The sequence below is a fragment of the Lepisma saccharinum genome, chromosome 12 (genome assembly GCF_977018435.1).
Source record: "Lepisma saccharinum chromosome 12, izLepSacc3.1, whole genome shotgun sequence".
Taxonomy (NCBI): Eukaryota; Metazoa; Arthropoda; class Insecta; order Zygentoma; family Lepismatidae; genus Lepisma; species Lepisma saccharinum.
In genome coordinates, this window is record NC_139240.1 from 69,613,962 (window position 1) to 69,635,423 (window position 21,462).

Consider the following 21,462-nt stretch of genomic DNA (forward strand, 5'->3'; position numbering starts at 1 on the left):
GAAATAGTTTAATTTAACAAGCAAATGAAAAATGTCAATATTAATTTGAAAATTAGGTGAAAACATCTGCACTTGTTGCACTTGGCCAGCCGCCACTGCCCTGTAGCAGTCTGATGCCCTAATGACTGGACCACCGAATCCAGATAACAGATATCCAGATTTCAAATTATCCATTTTGGATGCAATGAATAATCTGAATATCCGGAGAGCGTGGATATCCAGATAGAACAGTTTTGATGAAGAATTTGTAGAAAATCCGTACAGTGAAATACAAAACTGATGAATTAAAGAATATGTGGACAGCCCGTAAAACTGATAAACAATAAAACCATTATAACACCATTAAGCCTTGTTTCCATTATTATGAAAAAATATAAATATGCTGACCAAGGCAGTAATTTATTTTATTAAAAACATAAACTAAACGTAACGTTTCAACTTTCTAGCAAGGTCTTCATCAGACTCTGTATCAAGTACAAAAGTAACAAGATACCAAAAACAGGGCATTATATATACACAAAACATTACTCCCTCCAGACTATTAGAAAGTTGTTTTGGAACTTTCTAGCAGGTGGCTTTCACTATTGAACTGTACTTTCACCTAAAAGGCAAAAAATATATACTTTCATATAGAATGTGGATTGGGCTTTATATCTCACTCTCTTTTTCCTTCATTTTCTTCCTTCTCCTCTCCTCTTTCTCTATTATCCTTTCCACTCTTTCTAACACTTTCTTCCATTCTTTGTTTAACTTCAGTCCCCCATTCCAGTTCATTGTGTCTTCTTCACCTTTCTTCTCTATTTCCTTGGATTCCTTCCATTTTCTCACTAGTATTCTCTTCTCCCTTCCTATCTGCTTAGCCTCATCCCACTCTATGTCATGTCCTGTTTCTCTCGTGTGTTTAAATATCGCATTTCTCTCTCTCTTAAGTCTGTCCATATGGAGGACAGAATAACGAAAATATGCACGAAGGAATGTGAAAAAGAAGGCAAAATAAATAGCCTATGGAAACAGCTGGAAAAGAATGGCTATGAGAAGCAGGATAGACTGGACATAAACAGAAGAAGGAAGGAAAGAGGAAGGGGAGAATTGGAAGAGAAAGAAAAAGAGAGGTGGTTTGGAATAAGGAGTATGGGGGAGACCACAGAAAAGATATGCAAAGTGCTTAGGAAAGCGGGCATTAAAACTTACAGGAAGGGAGGAAGAAGCATCTTAGGAATAGCGAAGAATGCAAACAAAAAAAAGGAAAACAGAGAAGAGGAAGAGGAAGGGATTATCTACGAAGTGAAATGTAAAGAATGTCAGAGTGTGTACATAGGAGAAACAAAAAAAAGGCTGAAAGACAGGTTGAAACAACATAGGGATGATGTACGACTTAAGAGAGAGAGAAATGCAATATTTAAACACACGAGAGAAACAGGACATGACATAGAGTGGGATGAGGCTAAGCAGATAGGAAGGGAGAAGAGAATGCTAGTGAGAAAATGGAAGGAATCCAAGGAAATAGAGAAGAAAGGTGAAGAAGACACAATGAACTGGAATGGGGGACTGAAGTTAAACAAAGAATGGAAGAAGGTGTTAGAAAGAGTGGAAAGGATAAGAGAGAAAGAGGAGAGGAGAAGGAAGAAAATGAAGGAAAAAGAGCGTGAGATATAAAGCCCAATCCACATTCTATATGAAAGTATATATTTTTCGCCTTTTAGGTGAAAGTACAGTTCAATAGTGAAAGCCACCTGCTAGAAAGTTCCAAAACAACTTTCTAATAGTCTGGAGGGAGTAATGTTTTGTGTATATATAATGCCCTGTTTTTGGTATCTTGTTACTTTTGTACTTGATACAGAGTCTGATGAAGACCTTGCTAGAAGGTTGAAACGTTACGTTTAGTTTATGTTTTTAATAAAATAAATTACTGCCTTGGTCAGCATATTTATATTTTTTCATAATAAAACCATGTTGATAATGCACACATTCGGATATTCGGACAATTTGGATTTCCAGATAATCTGGGTATCAGAATATCCGATATCTGGATAAAATTTCATCCAGATTTGGTCATCCGACCTAATTTCTTTATTTATACCCATTCCTAATAAGTAGAGGCACATATTTTTGGTAAATAAAAAAACAAAATTTCGGTACAAAAACGGAGTTAATTTCGGGTTCAAAAGCGGTAAATAAAATGAAATATCGGTGTTATAGCAGTGAAAAGTTTTATATAAAAAGACGTTTTGGTTTTAAAATTGTGAATATAATCCTAAATTTGATTTAAAAACTACACTTATTCCACAGAATTAACATTTCACTTCTAATAGCACATTTATGTAGTTATAAGAGTATTAAGTTTATTTCTGTGTAAAGGAGTCCATTTTTGCTTCTCCAATATTAACAGCAGAATTAATCAATTTTCCGGGAATTGCATAACTCACAGGATACTTCAGACTTCAGAAAGTGTCGCGTCGGTATATAAATGGTAAATTTCGTGTTTAAGAGTTAATTTCGCTTTTTGCAGTTCATTTCGCATTATTTCGTGACAAAACATGGTCACAAAATTCATCTCACACCTTTCAAAAACATGAAAAATTAACACTACAATGTGTTTTTTCAAATTTTGTTTTTTTCGTCAAAAACGAAATATGCATGCCTCTACTTATTAGTAAGAAAACCTAAACCTAAAAAACCTAAAAAACGAAATTTGAAAAAAACACATTGTAGTGTTAATTTTTCATGTTTTTGAAAGGTGTGAGATGCATTTTGTGACCATGTTTTGTCACGAAATAATGCGAAATGAACTGGAAAAAGTAAAATTAACTCTTAAACACGAAATTTAGGGTTTATTCACCGACGCGACACCTTCTAAGGTCTGAATTATCCTGAGAGTTATGCAATTCCCGGAAAATTGATTAATTCTGCTGTTAATATTGGAGAAACAAAAATTGACTCCTTTACACAGAAATAAACTTAGTACTCTGATAACTACAAGTGAAATGTTAATTCTGTGGAATAAGTGTAGTTTTTAAATCAAATTTAGGAGTATATTCACAATTTTAAAACCAAAATGTCATTTTATATAGCATTTTTTATGTGATTATTCACCGCTATAACACCGATATTTTATTTTATTTACCGCTTTTGAACCCGAAATTGACTCAGTTTTTATACCGAAATTTTGCTTTTCTATTTACCAAAAATATGTGCCTCTACTAATAAGTTGTTACAAGTAAGTTAAAGAGCATAAAAAAAATAGTGCCACCTCAGTTTGCTTATGAGGAGCTTCATTATATCTATAAAATGCATTGTACAGCCTCGCTCAAATGTATGTTCTCTAATATTTTTCAGACGTTGAAACGACCGGAGCAAGTTCAGAGTTCTATGACAAGTTCACTATCAGGTACCATATAAGCCTCATATTAAAGGGTATGTGGGATAGCCCAGTACATAGGCAAGCCATCGTGAACGAATCAGGGTAAGACAAATTATTTTATTACCTCAACTAAGAAGGAAAATTACAAATCTGGTAATGATGATGGGAATATGGATAAATGTGGAAACTATTATGACGGTATCAGAATGAGTACCATCATAAAGTGAAAAATAAAATAATTTTATTACTTGAAATTGACGATTTGAGGTCGTATTTGGTAGTTTATATTTGTACAAAATTAATTTGCATCACTTTGACTTTGTTCTTATTGAAGTACATATCCAAACTTCACGTATTTAAAATATTTTAATATCTTAGCGATGTAATTTGGTTTGTGAAGTATCAAGAATATGCTTACCGAAAATTGCCAATTTATGCATAATCGCACATATGTTTGGTTTCAACAGCTTTTATTTGCTCTTTCATAAATATTTGGGCACAAACATGTATTTAAAACATATTACTAACATGTACAAACCATTTAATATAATTTTGGTTGATTTTCGACATTAAACTTACGATTTGCTGTAAAGAAGCGCCTTGTAGAGTAATCCAAAAGTTGTGAGGTAATCCTAAACCTGGACACATAGCCAACTCACAGAAAGGGAAAAAATCTAAATTGAGCGTAAATAACCTTTTTCCCACCAAAATTGTAAAACTTAAAATAACTGAAAAAGGTGAAAATAAAATACGTAAACATGTGTTAGAATATTGTAATATCTATTTTATTGTAACTAATTTATTTTACAAACATTTTAATGTATAATAACTGTACAATTCTAAATTTGTCACTTGAAAAGTGTTCGCAAGTTTGTATTCTGTGAAAAAAGTTGTAACAGTGTGAGTTCGGATACACTGCTTCATCTTTAAGATCGCCTTCGACCAGGATGGAGTCGAAAAATTTGACAAGGACATAATTGGGATCTATTTTTCTTAAAAGAACAAGATTCGTCCGATAAAAGTGACTATTTTGTCACATAAAAAGCAGTAGCGGTTTTGATCTTCGGAAACTCCGTGAAGAACCTTAAAAAAAGTGAAAGAATATGAAAATAGTGAACGGTTACAAAGTCGTAATAATGGCAGCCATTTTCTCTCGCAACTGAATTAACACATAAGTATCTATTACATGCATGTAGCTACAAATGAAAAGGCCTAGAATGTTAACTTATAAAAGTGTTTAATCTGAATTTGGAGAGTTTCTTAAACTCATATAAGCGTTTATAAATATAATTCGTCTGGAATTGTGCTTCGTTATTTCCAAGCGTTATGTGAAAATTATCTCGCAAAAATCTTCGCAAGATTGCAAGTAATTACAAATGATAATAATTTTGACTTGACATTTTAACAAACGTGAAGAAAAACCTGAAATGTGTAGAAATGAAATGTTTTGCAAGTTAATGCTCAGTGTTCTCTGAATGTTCACTGAATGATATGTAAGAGTATGTGCTTCGACTTTGTTAATATTTTCTCAAAATACATAAGTCGTTTATACTTGATATGTGATAATTTTCCTTAATTCCTTCGAAAGTTAATACTGACATTAGTGTTGCAAGTTCATTTATGTGAAAATTTGAGTTGAATTTTTGGTAGCTGATAAGGTAAAATATAAAACAATTTTCTGTAATTTAATTTCTTTTAATATAATTTCGATCTCGACCGTGTACCAAGCCGAGGAAAAAAGGTCGTGATACTATGTACTAAAAATTTCGAACATTTTAAAATTATCTTACACATGTTTAGCTATTTAATATAACAGTCATGTTTTGCCTATGATTGCTTATTTTTTTTCCAAGTTTCTTAACTTTGATTCGTTTATTTAAGTTTGTTTTTTTCACTGCACAAGTACCATGATTATATAATTGTCGTTATTGAGTTCCTTTCTTGTAAGTCTTGAGAAAAGTTATGAAAGTTTTTTATAAAATTTACTAGGACGTTTGTAGACAAGTGAACTTTAAATTCATTATAAGGGATATGAATGAGACTCTTAGAGATGATAATATACCGTTAATAAGGCCATTATAATTAAAAGGGTGATTGTTATTAGTAGGGAGCAGATTTTTAGATGCTAAAAAGCTGAAAAATATGTATTTTTTATGTTCTAAAAACAATATGTGGTAAAAGTCAAAAATATTTTTAATTCAAAATGACCGACACCCTACACTTTTTCACATTCACACACAGATCTAATTTTTTGCACAGTTTGTTCTTAATGCTGTGGGAGGTAGTGTTTATGTAATGTGGATTCATCGGGTGGAACAAATTCTATATATTGTGACATGAAGTTTTTCAGAACCAGATTGTTTATTTTCTTCATTTACTCATACTAAATAATATTAAGAACTTTCTTCATTTGAACATAGGGGTTTCTATTTGCACTTGTAGTGAACGCACATGTAAAGCTGGATCACAATGTTTATTTCCTGGCAAATGCTGGATGACTTGATATTGCTCTTCTACATAAATTGCCACATGGTTGACAAAACAACGCCAGCAGTACCGAATAGTATAGTAATTTACCAATTTACCGCATATTTTGTTTATTTTATGCATTGACTCCAAAATATGGGTTTACACAAAGAATTTCTAAACTTTATTTTTGTCTGGAATGTAAAATATGTATGTACCTTTTATGTTATTTTTTCCTATAAATATGTGGTAGAAGGTAGAATTATGTATTTTTATGTGAAGTAAGACTTCGCAGATTACATTGCAGCTATATAGTCAGCACTCCTACCAAGTATATCACAATTCCGAAGCAACAGAAAATAGATATATTTTTACAAAAATGTGCTCCCATGTTTATATTTTTGGTGGGTTGGTTATTGCATAATTACTATTCATTTAGTGTTTATGCATTTATAAGTAATATTAACCGTTAAAGGATGCGAGACATCTTTGTGGGCGTAAGCTTCTTGGTATGGAGGAAGTTTGCAAGCATGTGCTTTTCAAACGTTCATTGATGCACAAAGGTATTGGGGAGACAGTTGGGTACGTCCCAATCACTTCTAACATTTTAAAGGAACTTGTTTTACTGTGTGAGTACGCTTAATTTGTCTAGGGAAGTTAATAATTTAGAAACTTTGAACCGTTGACAATCATTCTTTGACATGAGTATGTTATGATAATTATTATTCTAATATTTTGCTTACGCAGGTCAGGAAAGCAATTTGTGAAGTTCATTAACATGCTGATGAATGACACAACTTTCTTACTTGATGAAAGTCTGGAGTCTCTGAAGGTAAGCTTGTGCAGTCATTCAATTTTTCTATTGTGTGCTATTTCCCTTATTACACCCTATTTTCAGATGACAGATTCAAATTCCATTGTTGTCCAACCTGACTAGGTTTTCTTTACATGATTTTCCCACTGTTGCTGCAGAGGTATCTTTTCCTCTTTTGTTCCGTCATACTCATGGAATGGTAGAAAGAATTTGAGAAAGAACTTAATTTAGGTTAAAACTGATTACAATGGTTAAGAGGTGACGGAAAGTTCAGTACAGATAAAAATCCAAGTCAGCATGTAAGGTGGGTGCCATTTTACAATTTTTATTTTTAAATTTTCAACTTTCTTGGTCTTCTTCCTTTGGGAGGCACAATGTGAAAATTTTACCTCCGCTAAAATCACAGAATCCATTTCCCCTCACAATTCTGATGCAAACTAAATGAAAACTTCTTATTTTGAATATTTTCCGGGATAACTAGGTTTAACGAAAGTGCTGCAGGACATTTTTGCAGACTCTGTGAAACACAAAATGCTAGAAAAGTATCTGTTGGCGTCAGCAATCAAGTGACAACAGATATTTTCTGATACCAGAACCAATATCAATAACCAATATTCTACTGATCCGATAAAAATTACAAATGGTTCATTGACCTCATTGATAAACGTATGTTACCAGATGAGCAAGTCCTTTCAATTCAAAAGAAGCTGCATATTTAGACATTTACTTTCAAAAAGTATGGAATGGAGATTATTATGTTTATGACCACAAAAATTATAAGTAGAGCCCGGAAGTTTGGCAAAATGCCTCTTTTTATCTACTGCCTATATTGATAAAATTTTTCCGGATATATGTTTTTTATGTTGTTTCAAATGTTTTAGAAGCCTTTTCATTTTGCCTATTTGGGACCCCACTGCTTATTTTTAATTATAATGCCTTTTTTTTGCCTTTTTCAACTAAATTTGGCCATTTTTTTTAAAAAAAATGTGTAGCCTACATAAATTATTTTTCTCCCAAAAAACGTTGTTGGCATTTATTTTTCTTCCGTTTATTATGTGAATAATTTTCGCCTTATTTAAGTAATATTGAACTCATGCATGTTTCAACATTGCTGAAGGAGAAAAGTGTGAGAAAAATGTATTTCATGGTCAGTTAGGATATTGCCTTTCGGTTAACATTTCGTTGTGCATGATTGACTGCTGAAGTGGACAGGTTGATTTCGAACACAAAGAAGATATTTCAGAAATCTCCCTCTCGAACCCAAAAATTTAAGAAAGTTGCATCTGAGCTTAGTTTACCTCCGCAACCAGTCTTGACCAGATGGGGAGCCTGGATATCAGCAGCTATATATTATGCTAACAACCTTGAAAAAATCAGTGAGGGGATAGATGCTGTTCCAGAAAATGAAGCGGCTTCAATTCATGAAGTGAAAAAACTCCTGTGCTATTCAAGTTTATTTTTGCACATTATGATGCATTGCCAGAGACAATTACAATTATAGCATCCATGAAAATCTACGAGGAATCTATGCAGCAGATGATGGAAGTGCCAGGAGAAAAGGGGTCAGCTGTTGTGGAAAAGTGCAAACGGGTAGTGAGTGCAAATGAGGACTTGAAACAATTTAAACAATTTGTGATATTCTAAAAGGTGAAAATGCTGTTACCAAAATGAGTCCAGCTACATTAGCTTGTTTTATGTATGCTCCAATAACTTCTGTCGAAGTAGAAAGATCATTTTCTATTATGAAAAATATTCACTCTGACAAACTACTATCAATGAATGTTGAGAACTTTAAAAAAACACCTTGTAGTTATGTGCAATCATGACGGAGAAAATTGAAATGCTCTTCCCAATGTAGATTTTAACATGTTGCCAGAAATTATAGATAAAAGTAAGCGACTTCCAAATGTGCCTTTTTTCGGTTTATTTTGCCTTTTTTTTCATTTTAGTGCCTATTTTCCACATTATAAATGCCTTTTTGCCTGCCTCTTTTAACGAAAATAAATGCCTGAACTTCCGGGCTCTAATTATAAGATATTGGCACAATGTTGCACTAGATTATAAATTATAGACATAACAGATCTGTAAAATTATCGGTAATTTTATCGATACACCAATCATCCATAATTTCTTCTTTTCTTTTCACCTTTTTTTTTTCTCCCAGAGAATCCATGAGGTCCAAGAGGCAATGGCCAATGTAGAAACATGGAACCAACAGTCTCTAGAGCAACAACAAACAAGACAACGACAGTTAGGTGCTGATGAGAGACAGTGCAGGTAAAACATTTATCTGATTTCTAAGAGATTTCATGTATGTCAGTTTCACTGAATTCCCAGGCTGTGCACTTGATTAAGCTGAAAATGAAATTGACAGTTACCAAATAAGAATGTAATGTGTAATTCACCTTTATTATTAATTTAATAAAGTTTGCACATTTTAATTCTTGCACTCCTGTTTAAAGCATGCCTGTTGGCTACTTGCACCCACTAGGCCATTGTTTAATGATTGACTTGAGGGCTAATTCATAATATCAAGTGGTGTATTTTTGAATTAAATGCCTACTCAGTCTCTTTAAACATATTTACTCGTATGCATTTACTGTGTATCCGTAGTTCAAAGCTAATATCTTACTTTTTATCAAATGTGATTTGGATGGTGGGGGGGGAGTCTATATTTCCATCAAGGCATGTAGTGCATGGCTTTTGCATGTGCAGACCTTTAAACCATCGTTGATATGTAGAAATTTAAGCTTGACCAGATATTTAACCCAGATTTCTGGGTTTCCTCTACCAACTGAACTTTGGAGCCAGCCCTGGTTTTGTCTTATTTCTCACTTCCCTGTGTTACTTGTTGATGAATTGTCTCTTCCAGTTATTCTGCAACGGAATATGTTGCCTTTGAAGCAATTAAGTCTGAAAGGAATTATACTGCAGACTGCATACAGCTCAAATTTACAAAGGTATCAACTTATTTATACAGTGTGTTTCAAAAGTCACGCAACCCAAACTTTGAAAATTTATATCATTAAAATCATAAGAGATATTTACACCGGGTTTTCTGCATTATAAAGCCTCATCCATTAAGATATTTTTCCATGCATAACATTATCACTTTACTCCATACAGAAAATCTGATATATTAATAACTGGCGGAAGGCAGCATCAATTTTTTTTTCCAGAAATGCACTTTTGAATGAGAAAGAGATATAAGAAATTATCAAAGAGCCGTAATTAGACTTCTGATGACTGATGCCATGCCAATCTGTCATTTGCGACCAATATTGACCATGTGCAGCATTTGATGGATTTATGACTGGTCATTTTATGGGTTGGGTGAAAAAGTGCCATTTTTTGGGACATATCTCCATAGCTGGAAACACTAGCAGGTCAAAATTTTGTCAACAGATGCTCTAAGGTTTAATTTATTTTAGCATCCATTCTTTTAAATTACTTAAAGTTCCACGGCTTTTTTCCTTTCAGATCTTATTTAACTTTGGCAAAGGAGACTGTTGATATGTTCCATTACCTGACAGTTGATATCAAGGAACCATTTCTAAGACCAGAACTGGTAGATCGTTTAGCAGCCATGCTGAATTTCAATCTACAACAATTATGTGGGCCAAAATGTGAGTAATATAAATATGGTTCATTTGGTAAAGGGCAGTAAGACTGTTGTTTTGTTTGTTATTGTGGGATAATGTAATGTCAAACTCAATAATATTGAGTGGTAAGGGCTGAAGCAAAGTATAAACAGATCCTCCCTGAGAATCTGTTCAGTCTAATTCTGATTTACTGAAACTGCTGAATTTATTTGAGGAGGTGATGAAGGCCTGATGATGATGTAACACTTTTGGCCATGAGTTTGACATGCTTGCTGTTTTTTGAATTTTTAAGATTTTGCAATTTTTGTAAATCAATGATCACTACATTGTACTTAATTTTCTTATAAGAAATGCTTAAACTTCATCTTGTAATAAAAAAAACAACTATTATTTACACATGGAGGCAAATGTCAAAAAATTCTCAAGTCTTATTTCCTTTTGTAGCATAAAAAGAATTACTTCAAAAATAAAAATAATTAAGAAACTTCAAATTTGCTGTAAACTGTGTGCCACTGAATTTAGTCTCTTATTATTATTGTTTGGTTTTCTTTCCTTTGTGCAGGAGGTGCTTTAAAGCAATAGTGAACTTCCAATTAAACCATTTTGTGGATACATTTAATTAAATGTGATTAATTGTTTCAGGCAAAAACTTAAAGGTGAAAAATCCAGAGAAATATGGTTGGGAACCAAGATGGTTGCTCGAGCAGTTGGTGGATATTTACCTACACTTAGACTGTGATAACTTTGCAGCTGCTCTTGCTAGGGATGAAGTAAGTTTATTTATTTTCAGTTATTTCAACTTCGTAAATGGATTTTCATGCATGTATGTACAGTCAGACACATGTAGGTTGTAACAATCCCATTGAAAGCTAATAGTATCTTTACAACACAGAAGTGTCCGTCGCTGTGCATAAAATTTTAGAATTTTTAGATTCAGTCAACCTAAAAAATGAGCTTTTAAAGCTGTACTCATAACTCAGTCTTCATGTTTCATAATCATAATAGAAAACCCTCCATGTTAATTGCTATGAAATCCCATGCTTTACATGTAGGGTAAACAAAAAAATGTACAGGACAGTGGTGGCGATTGGGTTCCAAAACCTGGGGGGGGGGGGGGCAAAGAAGTATATTTCCCTTTGTATGTAAGGTTTAGCAAGTGGCGAAAATTTGGGGGGCAATTGCACCCCCTCATTGCCACCACTGGTACAGGGTGTTTCATAATTCCCTTGTTGATTTTGGAAGTCTGTTGCTTAGAGTCCAACTCACCCATGGGGATGAGAGCATGTTAGTGAAGACAGTAAATATCCAAGTTTTTAACCCACCTTACAAATATTTGATATGTCTCCGTTGGTGACCCGACTGACGTAGAACAAATAGGTAGCCTGGGGCAATGAGCTGAGACTGTGGGCCACATATGAGCAAGATTGTCCGTCTTTGTATCAGTTTTCAGTCATCTTATGGTGAAGATTCACATCGGGGAGTGAGTTACACCCCTTCCCCTCCATCCCCCATTATCCCCCTAAGAATTCGCAAAAGAGGAGAGAAGAGTTCGGAGTGAAATGGACTACAGTTAGCACAGCGCCCTACATGGTCAGGGGTTAGAGAAGAGGGAGAGGAAGGGATCGCTAGGGGCATGCATATTTCGTTTTTGACGAAAAAACGAAATTTGAAAAAACACATTGTAGTGTTAATTTTTTATGTTTTTGAAAGGTGTGAGATGCATTTTGTGACCATATTTTGTCACGAAATAATGCTAAATGAACTGCAAAAAGTGAAATTAACTCTTAAACACGAAATTGAGGGTTTATTCACCGACGTGACACCTTCTGAGGTCTGAATTATCCTGAGAGTTATGCAATTCCTGGAAAATTGATTAATTCTGCTGTTAATATTGGAGAAGCAAAAATGGATTCCTTTACATAGAAATAAACTTAATACTCTGATAACTACATAAATGTGCTATTAGAAGTGAAATGTTAATTCTGTGGAATAAATGTAGTTTTTAAATCAAATTTAGGAGGGGTGTAAGGGGTGACCTTCCACGTAGGCGCCCAAAAGTCAACCTCACTTCCACGTAGTGCACCCTGGACTAAAGACTAACGAGGCTCTGGCGACTGGCACTATGGCCAGTATAATTTTGTGTGTGTTGTCCTGTTTGTTGTCCTTGTGTGTGCTGAGTGCCCGTTTACGGCCTCAGCTTTTAACAGAAGTCAGAACATTTTAACATTTTTAGTTGTGCAACGCTAGAGTTGTTATTTGTAATGATAAGGGGCTGGCCCCCGTATAATGTGACGGGAGCAAAATAGCCTAAGTGCTGACGCTCCCAAAATTTTAAATTCAAATCAAATCAAATCAAATTTAGGATTATATTCACAATTTTAAAACCAATATGTATTTTTATATACCGCTTTTCATCCATTTTTTCACCGCTATAACACCGATATTTTATATTATTTACCGCTTTTGAACCTGAAATTGACTCAGTTTTTGTACCGAAACCTGTAGGAAGGCTAAGACGAAGATCGAGGGACAACGTTGAGATGGACCTAAGGGAAATCGGTAGGGATGGAAAAGAGTATATAGAACTTGCTCAAGATAGGGAAAGATGGAAGGCCTGTGTTGCTGCAGCCATGAACCTTCGGGTTTAAGAAGGCTAGAGAGTTAGTTAGTTTTTTTTGTACCGAAATTTTGCTTTTATATTTACCAAAAATATGTGCCTCTAGGGATCACCTTTTCTGCCTTACACTTTCTCTCTTTTGGGGGAAGGGGGCGGGGGCAGGTTTTCTATTTCCCTCTTTTATAGCTTTCTCTCTCTCTCTCTCTCTCTCTCTCTCTCTCTCTCTATCTATCTATCTCTCCCTCTCTCCCCCTCCCTCCCTCCCTCCCTCCCTCCCTCTCTCTCTCTCGTCACTTTCTAATCAGGAGGTCCTGGGTTCAATACCTGGTGGAGGCACATATAGTGGTTCCGGATCCCATTTTAAACTGAAGCAGGGTTCCTACGCATCCTGGAAAACATGGAATTTTAAAATATTCCTTCCAGGCATGGAAATGTTATGAAATTTCTTATTTTTCAAAGCTGTACCTGGAATTTTGGAGAACATCCTGGAAATTCCTTTGCCCCGTTTTATTTGTATGAATTACAATAAGTTTTCATTTAAAACAGGCCAGTGTCATGACAGTGATTTATTTACTTATGTCGCGTTGCTGTGTACTGTAGTCATAGTTTTGTGATAAGTTTTATTTTTGTGATTGAAGTATAATGCCCTGAATTTTTGTATTATTTTGTATCGCTCAGAGGTAGAAAATATGATGATAATAATAATGGTTAAAAAAAAAGGGTTTGCTATCCTAAATATTCCAAGTTTTCTAAAGATATTATTCTTGTTTATTTGTAATACAAGATGGTATTTTTTTATAAACTTGTGTTTATTTTTTCTACCTTTGTTTTTTTCTGTATTATTGTAAAAATTAAATAACCTTCATTATACTAAGAAATTAAAGGTGTGGAAAGGAGCAGGTGTAGGGGAGTTGGGAGCCTGCATTAAAAAAAAATTAGAACTTTTTTTTTATTTTAATAAAAGAAAATATGTAATGATTTATATTTTGCCATGCTTACTTTCTACTCTTGTCCTGGAGCAATTGTAGAAAATCCTTGAAAAGTCCTGGAAATGTCCTGGAAAAAAATGCATGATTTTGTGTAGGAACCCTGTGTAGCTCAAGTCCCAGTTAGCCTTTCTGTGCATAAAATGGACTTTTAACAACCGGGATAATTACACTCCATGAAAGCATTCTCCTTGTGATCAAGGGGTACCGGGTTCAATACCCAGTGGAGGCACACGACACAGTGGTTCGGATCCCACTTTAAAGTGTAGGTCCAGTCCCGATTAGCCTTTCTGTGCATAAAGTGGACTTAGAAAACCATAATTCAATTAATTCAATCCATGAAAGCATTGTGAGGCATTTTTGTGGATGCCTAAAAGACAAAAATGCTGGAAGAGTATCGGTAAATATCAACTGTTACTTTTCAATACAGATATCAAATACATCAACATCGCTATCCGCTCAGCCATGATGTAAACTCTTGTGCTTTGCCATCTTTTAATATTCCATTTTTTTCAGCGTTCATTCAAGAGGGCGTTGTTCGAGGATGCTGCTACCAGGATGGAAAGAGCTCTGATAAAGACTGCTTCAGAACTTGAACGTTTCAGAAAGCTTGCTGACAAAGCCAATGCTATTGCCATCCAGAATATTAAAAAGGAAGTTGACTATAGTGATGCACCAGAGGAATTCAAAGGTAAATTACATCTATAAGTTATGAGTGCTTCTTCTTTTGTTCAAAAATGAATACCAGTTTTGGCCTTGGAGATGATAAAAAAAGAGTATGGGACATAAAATGAAGTTTCAAATGTACTGAAAACATTTTTTTTATGCCAGCTTTCTATAATTTTTATAACATTTTGCTATATTGGGACCATCAAGATTGAATGCATAATGTGGGAAAATGTAAAATCGAGGTTCCACTGTAATGCCTGTCTATTTTGAATTACCCTTGCATAAGGATTACAACAACTACAAAAATTATTTTTGTAAAAAATGGTCAAGTAACCAGTGCTGGACCATTTAGATTGTCAATGTGTAAAATGAGCAGTTCAAGGAAATCGTAGGTAACACATTTTGCAATAAGGGATAAAATATTTATTATCGAGCAATATTTAACATTAATTTTAAATGAAAAAGAAAATCATTAATGTCTGTGAAATAAGGAAACTTATTGTTAGAAACTTGGCCTTACAGTTTGCTGTTGGAAAAATGCATGTGTGTGATAATTGTATCCTTATATCATGAACTGTAGCATTTTGTAGGTTTGGTGCGTATTACTCACAATTCCAGAATATTAAAAAAGGACGTTAAAAACTGTACTTACGTATGCGAGTATGTTGTTCCAATATTTCTTACTGTAGAACGACGTTTCGGAGATTAACTATCCCCTTCTTCAGGTTTGTATGAAAAAACTAGGTACTTAGCATTGTACCACGTCGAAATGTAATATAAGGATTGTGGACAAGGGTTGGTGTGGATACATTTAAAATATTATATCCTCGCCCTAGAGGTATATAAAAAGCTCGTCGTTCACTAAAAAAACTTGCACAATAAAACTATTCTCTTGTTAAAAATGTTAAAAAAAACTAAAAAACCTGCATGTATCGCTATACCACCCACAGTTGGGTAGGAATGGCCGAACCTGCAACTTGTAATGTACTGTAGTAATACATTTTATATAAAAGTGTTGTTGATGACTCATTGTGAGTAAGTTGTTAATTGATATTATTATACTCCAGATCCATTGATGGACACTGTGATGGAGGACCCTGTGATCTTGCCAAGTGGTAAAATAATGGATCGTTCTGTGATCATGCGTCATCTGCTCAATTCCCCGACGGATCCTTTTAGCAGACAACCTTTATCTGAAGATATGCTTCAGGCAGGTAAGAATGAGATGATATTTTTTACATATTTTATCTGCATTGTATCTAAAGATGTCTGTTTGGTGGTTACGTGAACTCTAATAAGTTCATGTTTCATTTTTGCATGTAGTTTTTGTTTTTGATCGAAATTCGCCACCTGTGTGCTGGCTTCATCAGGCAGTACCTGTGTATTTTATGTGCATTAAATTGGGATTATTAGGGCCTGGATAATTATGTACTAATAAAACAGTATAATATGTACATCTATGTGTATTAAAAATCCAAAAATATATACTGAAGCCATTCAAAAAGTAATGTAACATCAAATACATTATATTGACAGCATTTTTGACCAATTTTCTTGAAACAAATTGCTCAAATCAGACAGATCAACAGAAGCATATCACAAATACAGTATTTAATGTAATATTTTACTCATTCCTCTTGTTTCAGTAAGGAAAATGAATATATTTCAAATTTTCAAATGTGAAAATGGCTTTGTTCACACTAAACGATATTTCCACTTTGCTCGAAGTAATTGATGCATATTTAAATTTGCAAAAATCTTCTCTTACGTATTCAATTTGTAGGAGAAGTTTGTATTGTGCCCTAAATTTGGTAACAGTTTACTATGGGGGTGACGGATCTCTTCAAATTTACAGGAGAAAGTACTTATGGAAATCCATTTTCTGTAGCATTGTGGAAGTTCATGAATGTAGTTTTGATCCATTGTAATGTGAATACATGTTGTTTTCTGCGAAAATCTCTGTCCGACACGCTGTTTCTGCTGCTGCCATTTGCTTTCTGCACGAGAGCACAATGTTCCGTGTGTTAGATGAAGTAAACCCCGTAGTCAGTGTTTCAAACTCGCCGTGTTTTCACTAGAACATGACGTGTCGAGTATTTTTAATTTTTTTTTTAACTATGCTTGCCTAACCTAACCTTAAGGAAAATGGTTTGTGGGGCTAACGTCAATGGTTTGTGAGGCTAACATCAATGGTTTGCGAGGTATTAGCATAATTTCAAATCCAGGCACGAAAGTAGGTATTTTCCAGTGAACAAGGTTGCAACACTGCATAAATCGACAAAACACTCGCACAACGTGCGATGAACCAGTACACTATCGCCATAATGTGTGTTACAGAATGGAAATCACAAGTAACAGTAAGTACTCGTAAATGTAAGAAATAGACATTATCTTAGTTAGAAATGCATTATTTCACCTTAGGAAATGTTCCACATTCCAAAATAGTACGTTAGCAATGGAAAAAAGTGCGAAATAAGTGATTTATAGGTGTCACCCCCATAGTAAACTAGTACCCTAAATTTTTCACCAAAATGAAAGAATATCTTTTTCTTCACTGCATCCCCAACTGATCCTTCCACACTTTACAGAGAATCACCTATCAGGTGAATAATCTCAAGGCTGAAGTAAGTGTTGAAGCTTTCCTGGCGACGAATGATAAAAAGACTCTCTCATACTATCGACCCGGCGAGCTAATGTCACTCTCATCTTCAAATGATGAGATTGACCTGGGTTCCATCCTCGGGCTGGTTGGAATATTTCCTGCCTTTTCCCCCACATGAAGCAGCTGTGGGGTTCACCCAGCCTCAAATACATGTGTGCCTGGGGGTAAAGGTGGCTGGAGCATGGTGCTGATCTCATCACCTCCAAAAACTGATCGATATGTAGGGGCTCGACTTCTACTTCCCCCTATTACATTCCTTCATGGAGTGAGGAACTTTACGTTGCAATATTTATTGAATATGCATTGTAAGGCCTCTAGTTTTGTTAGTCTTGCATAAATTCTTACAAAGTAGACTGAATTGATGGAATATTTTTTTGAAGTTTGTAAAAATCCATTTGACACATGTGTTTAATTTAAATTGTTGTTCTAGAAAACAGGCTAACCTTGTTGTAGAATGGGAAATTACTAATATACCTGAATATGAACATTCAGTGAAGCCAACTAGGGAATAGTTCCATATTTATGTCATAAAATTGAAGATTGATTGTAGTTTTTATATTGCTTGCAGCCGACCCCCGTGGCAGAGTGGTTAGCAATCGTGCTACAACCATTGAATTTCATTTGAATCTGTACGTTAAAAAAAAGGGGGTTACCTCTAATGCTGGCAAAAAGTGTGGTTAAGTGTTCTCACTTTGTTGTAAGTGTTGGACATATAGGGTGAAGCAGAAGTCAGGTTACCTGGGAAAATAAATGCATGCATACAAACATATACATGATTTATGAAAAACTAAGTATGCTGACCAAGGCAGTAATTTATTTTATTAAAAACATAAACTAAACGTAACGTTTCAACCTTCTAGCAAGGTCTTCATCAGACTCTGTATCAAGTACAAAGTAACAAGATACACAAAAAGGGCATTATATAAACACAAACATTACTCCCTCCAGACTATTAGAAGGTTGTTAGGAACTTTCTAGCAGGTGGCTTTCACTTGCCAACTGTACTTTCACCTAAAAGGCTAAACATAATTACTTTCATATAGAATGTGGTTGGACTTTTTATCTCACGCTCTTTTTCCTTCATTTTTCTCCCTTCTCCTCTCCTCTTTCTCTCTTGCCCTTTCCACTCTTTCTAACACCTTCTTCCATTTTTTGTTTAACTTCAGCCCCCCATTCCAGTTCATTATGTCTTCTTCACCTTTCTTCTCTATTTCCTTGGCTTCCTTCCATTTTCTCACTAGCATTCTCTTCTCCCTTCCTATCTGCTTAGCCTCATCCCACTCTATGTCATGTCCTGTTTCTCTCGTGTGTTTAAATATTGCATTTCTCTCTCTCTTAAGGCATACATCATCCCTATGTTGTTTCAACCTGTCTTTCAGCCTTTTTTTCGTTTCTCCTATGTACACACTCTGACATTCTTTACATTTCACTTCGTAGATAATCCCTTCCTCTTCTCTGTTCTCCTTTTTCTTGCTTGCATTCTTCGCTATTCCTAAGATGCTTCTCCCTCCCTTCCTGTAAGTTTTAATTCCCGCTTTCCTAAGCACTTTGCATATCTTTTCTGTGGTCTTCCCCATACTCCTTATTCCAAACCTTCTCTCCTCTTTTTCTTTCTCTTCCAATTCTCCCCTGCCCATTTTCTTACTTCTTCTGTTTATGTCCAGTCTACCCTGCTTCTCATAGCCATTCTTTTCCAGCTGTTTCCATAGGCTATTTATTTTGCCTTCTTTTTCACATTCTTTCATGCATATTTTCTTGATTCTGTCCTCCATATTCTTTATAATTTTTTTTTTCACCTCACTTACATCACTTCTTTTGTGGCAGAAAACTCCTGCTGCACACTTCTTCTGATGCCAAGCGGTTTCAATTTCTTGTCCTCTCTTCCTTTTCATCAATATATCTAGGTAGCTTAATTTGTCTTCTTCTATTTCAAGTTCTAATAATATCCCTCTTTCTTCATCTTGTATTTCTTTGCCTCTTCGTTCCCTTCCATATGCCAAAACAATCGTCCACATATCTGCAAAACAGAATTATTTTGTCACATCCTTTTTCTATCACTTACTTTTCCCATTCATTCATAACCAATTCAGCCAATGCTGGGCTTAGGCTAGAACCTATATTTAGTCCTTCACTCATTAACATTATTTTATCTCCCATTATACTGTAACCGTTATTCCAAATGGTTTCCAGCACCTTCACTATATGTGTTATATGCGTTATATGTAATTTGTACAGTTACAGTACATGTTCAATATGTGCATCATCTGCTTGAATGCATGTTTCAGTTTGATGATGGTTCCATATGCTAGCATGGTGGGGTTGGTTTTGGAGATGGCACTTGTAATCCTTTATTTAAGTTGGTCCAGGCTCTTTATTTACTTAGTGCACCTGGAGGTCTTTATGTTTTGATAAACAGATTTCACCTCAGCTGTCCCCACAAGTAAAAATTCAGGAGTGTTAGGTCTGGCAACCATGGTGGCCAATGTAACTTGACTTTTGTCTCACCTTGTAGATACATGTAATTCTTATAATTATGAACTCCTCAATATGCCCAACCTCCACCTGCTTACATACAGGGGTAGGCACTAGTGTGCTGGTACCTTTAAAATAAACCAGGGCGTCAGATTCATGGAATTTCAGTTCCCCTGTTTTTCTTTGCCTCCTCCTTTATTGATATTCATAAAACAGGGGGAGGAAAGTTGGGTTAAAAAAGATTAAAATGGTAAAAGATAATGGAATACCCTGTCACTCCTTCCTAATCCATCTCTGCCAGCCTTTTTTAACCTAACTTACTTCCCCATGTTTTAAACTTTGACTATTCTTGTGTTATCTCCTGATGAAGCCACATGTTGTGGTGAAAGCTAGAAGGAAAACGGTATGCACTTCATTACTTAGTGAAATGATGGCCTGTGGTGTAAGTTATGCCTTATCTAGTATTTTTCAGTAAGAGGTTTATATTTCCCACTACATTTTCTCGACTTGCATATTCTTAGAGCAAGTTTTACACAAAACACTTTTTTTATGTTTGTTTCCAGCTACTGAACTTCGAGCGCGCATCCTAGCTTGGAAACGTCAGAAGAAGGAAGCGTCGGTGTAGTGATCCCAGAATTGTTACAAACGAAGAAGAGATCTGTGCTATGGTGAATGATTTGTTGCAGCGCTAAATTGGGTATGATGTATTTCTGTTACTGCCAAAGACTTTATAAGATTACAATAATTAGGTTTGAAAGATCTTAACTTTTACACACAGATAAACGATCGTGGATTGCTTCGGAGTGGTAATTTTTTTTCGGTGCAACATGAAATTGCATTCCTCAAGAGGATTTAAAAATATTCAATGATTTCGTAAACAACAGTTCTTAATTTGTACAAATAGCATAATGTGTTGTTTTCCTCCCTTGTTCTTGTTCTTTTTTTTTTTAATTGAATGGAATAATAATAATTCTAAAATGTTTATATTTACATGTACAGAATCATGGCACTTTTCGTTAAAGACGAAGTTCGGTTTTGTTATATTTTCATTATGGTTTCTTTGTGCTCATAGTTTTTTTTTAGGTATATGATATTTGTATTGAGATGTTGAAAATAATGTAAATTGGGTAATCATACACGAAGTCACAAATGAGATAGCCATCACGTTTGTTTCTACAAACACATCTGTTTACATAGTTTCTAGGGAGACGAGAGTATGAATTTTATTTTGAGTATAAAGTTATCTGCTCGGGGATTCAAAATACCAGAGCGGTGATTTGTTTATGAAAGAAAGCAGTTGTACAGATCATTGGATTACGCTAGGTTGTTTTTTAGTGTTGCCTAATTGAGCATACACTTAACATCTTTAAAAAATACCGATTACACTTGGTTTCTTTACCTTTGCAAGAATTTTGTAAAGAGATATTCATATGCAGTTTAAAAGTGTACTGAATAAATTTATTCTAGATTTTACAAAGTACTTGTAGTGTCATTTCTACTGTGAAGCTTGCATGTAGGTCAGTTCCTCTAATATGAATATCAAGAGACCTCCATCTTCTAGTTCCCTATCTAGCAGCTGAGCCACTGGTTGCAGAATATGGTAAGTGAAAGTTTTAGTGATGGTGAGAAAAGTAGTGAAAAACTGTCTTCTGGAGCTGAGCCAATACCAGTGATGATGTATTGGTAGAGGCACATACAGTGGAACCTCGATTTTACGTTCCCAGATTTTACATTTTCCCGCATTATACATTCATTTGGGATGGTCATAACATAGACCTGAAAAACGTAAAATTGAGGTTTCACTGTATTTATG

The 21,462-nt window shown here is 34.8% G+C and overlaps 1 protein-coding gene across 1 annotated transcript in view; it reads left to right on the forward strand.

The window, feature by feature from the left end:
• The window catches only part of Ube4B (Ubiquitination factor E4B), a 54,086-nt gene extending 32,957 nt beyond the window's left edge, over positions 1 to 21,129 (forward strand). Inside the window, exons 14-21 of the mRNA XM_083132609.1 lie at positions 3,337 to 3,463; positions 6,575 to 6,659; positions 8,806 to 8,918; positions 10,122 to 10,267; positions 10,886 to 11,013; positions 14,363 to 14,537; positions 15,583 to 15,729; positions 20,213 to 21,129. Of these exons, the coding sequence (XP_082988735.1) occupies positions 3,337 to 3,463; positions 6,575 to 6,659; positions 8,806 to 8,918; positions 10,122 to 10,267; positions 10,886 to 11,013; positions 14,363 to 14,537; positions 15,583 to 15,729; positions 20,213 to 20,274 (983 nt within the window). The 3' untranslated portion in view covers positions 20,275 to 21,129. The remainder of the gene's footprint in view (positions 1 to 3,336; positions 3,464 to 6,574; positions 6,660 to 8,805; positions 8,919 to 10,121; positions 10,268 to 10,885; positions 11,014 to 14,362; positions 14,538 to 15,582; positions 15,730 to 20,212) is intronic.
• Positions 21,130 to 21,462: the final 333 nt, after the last annotated feature.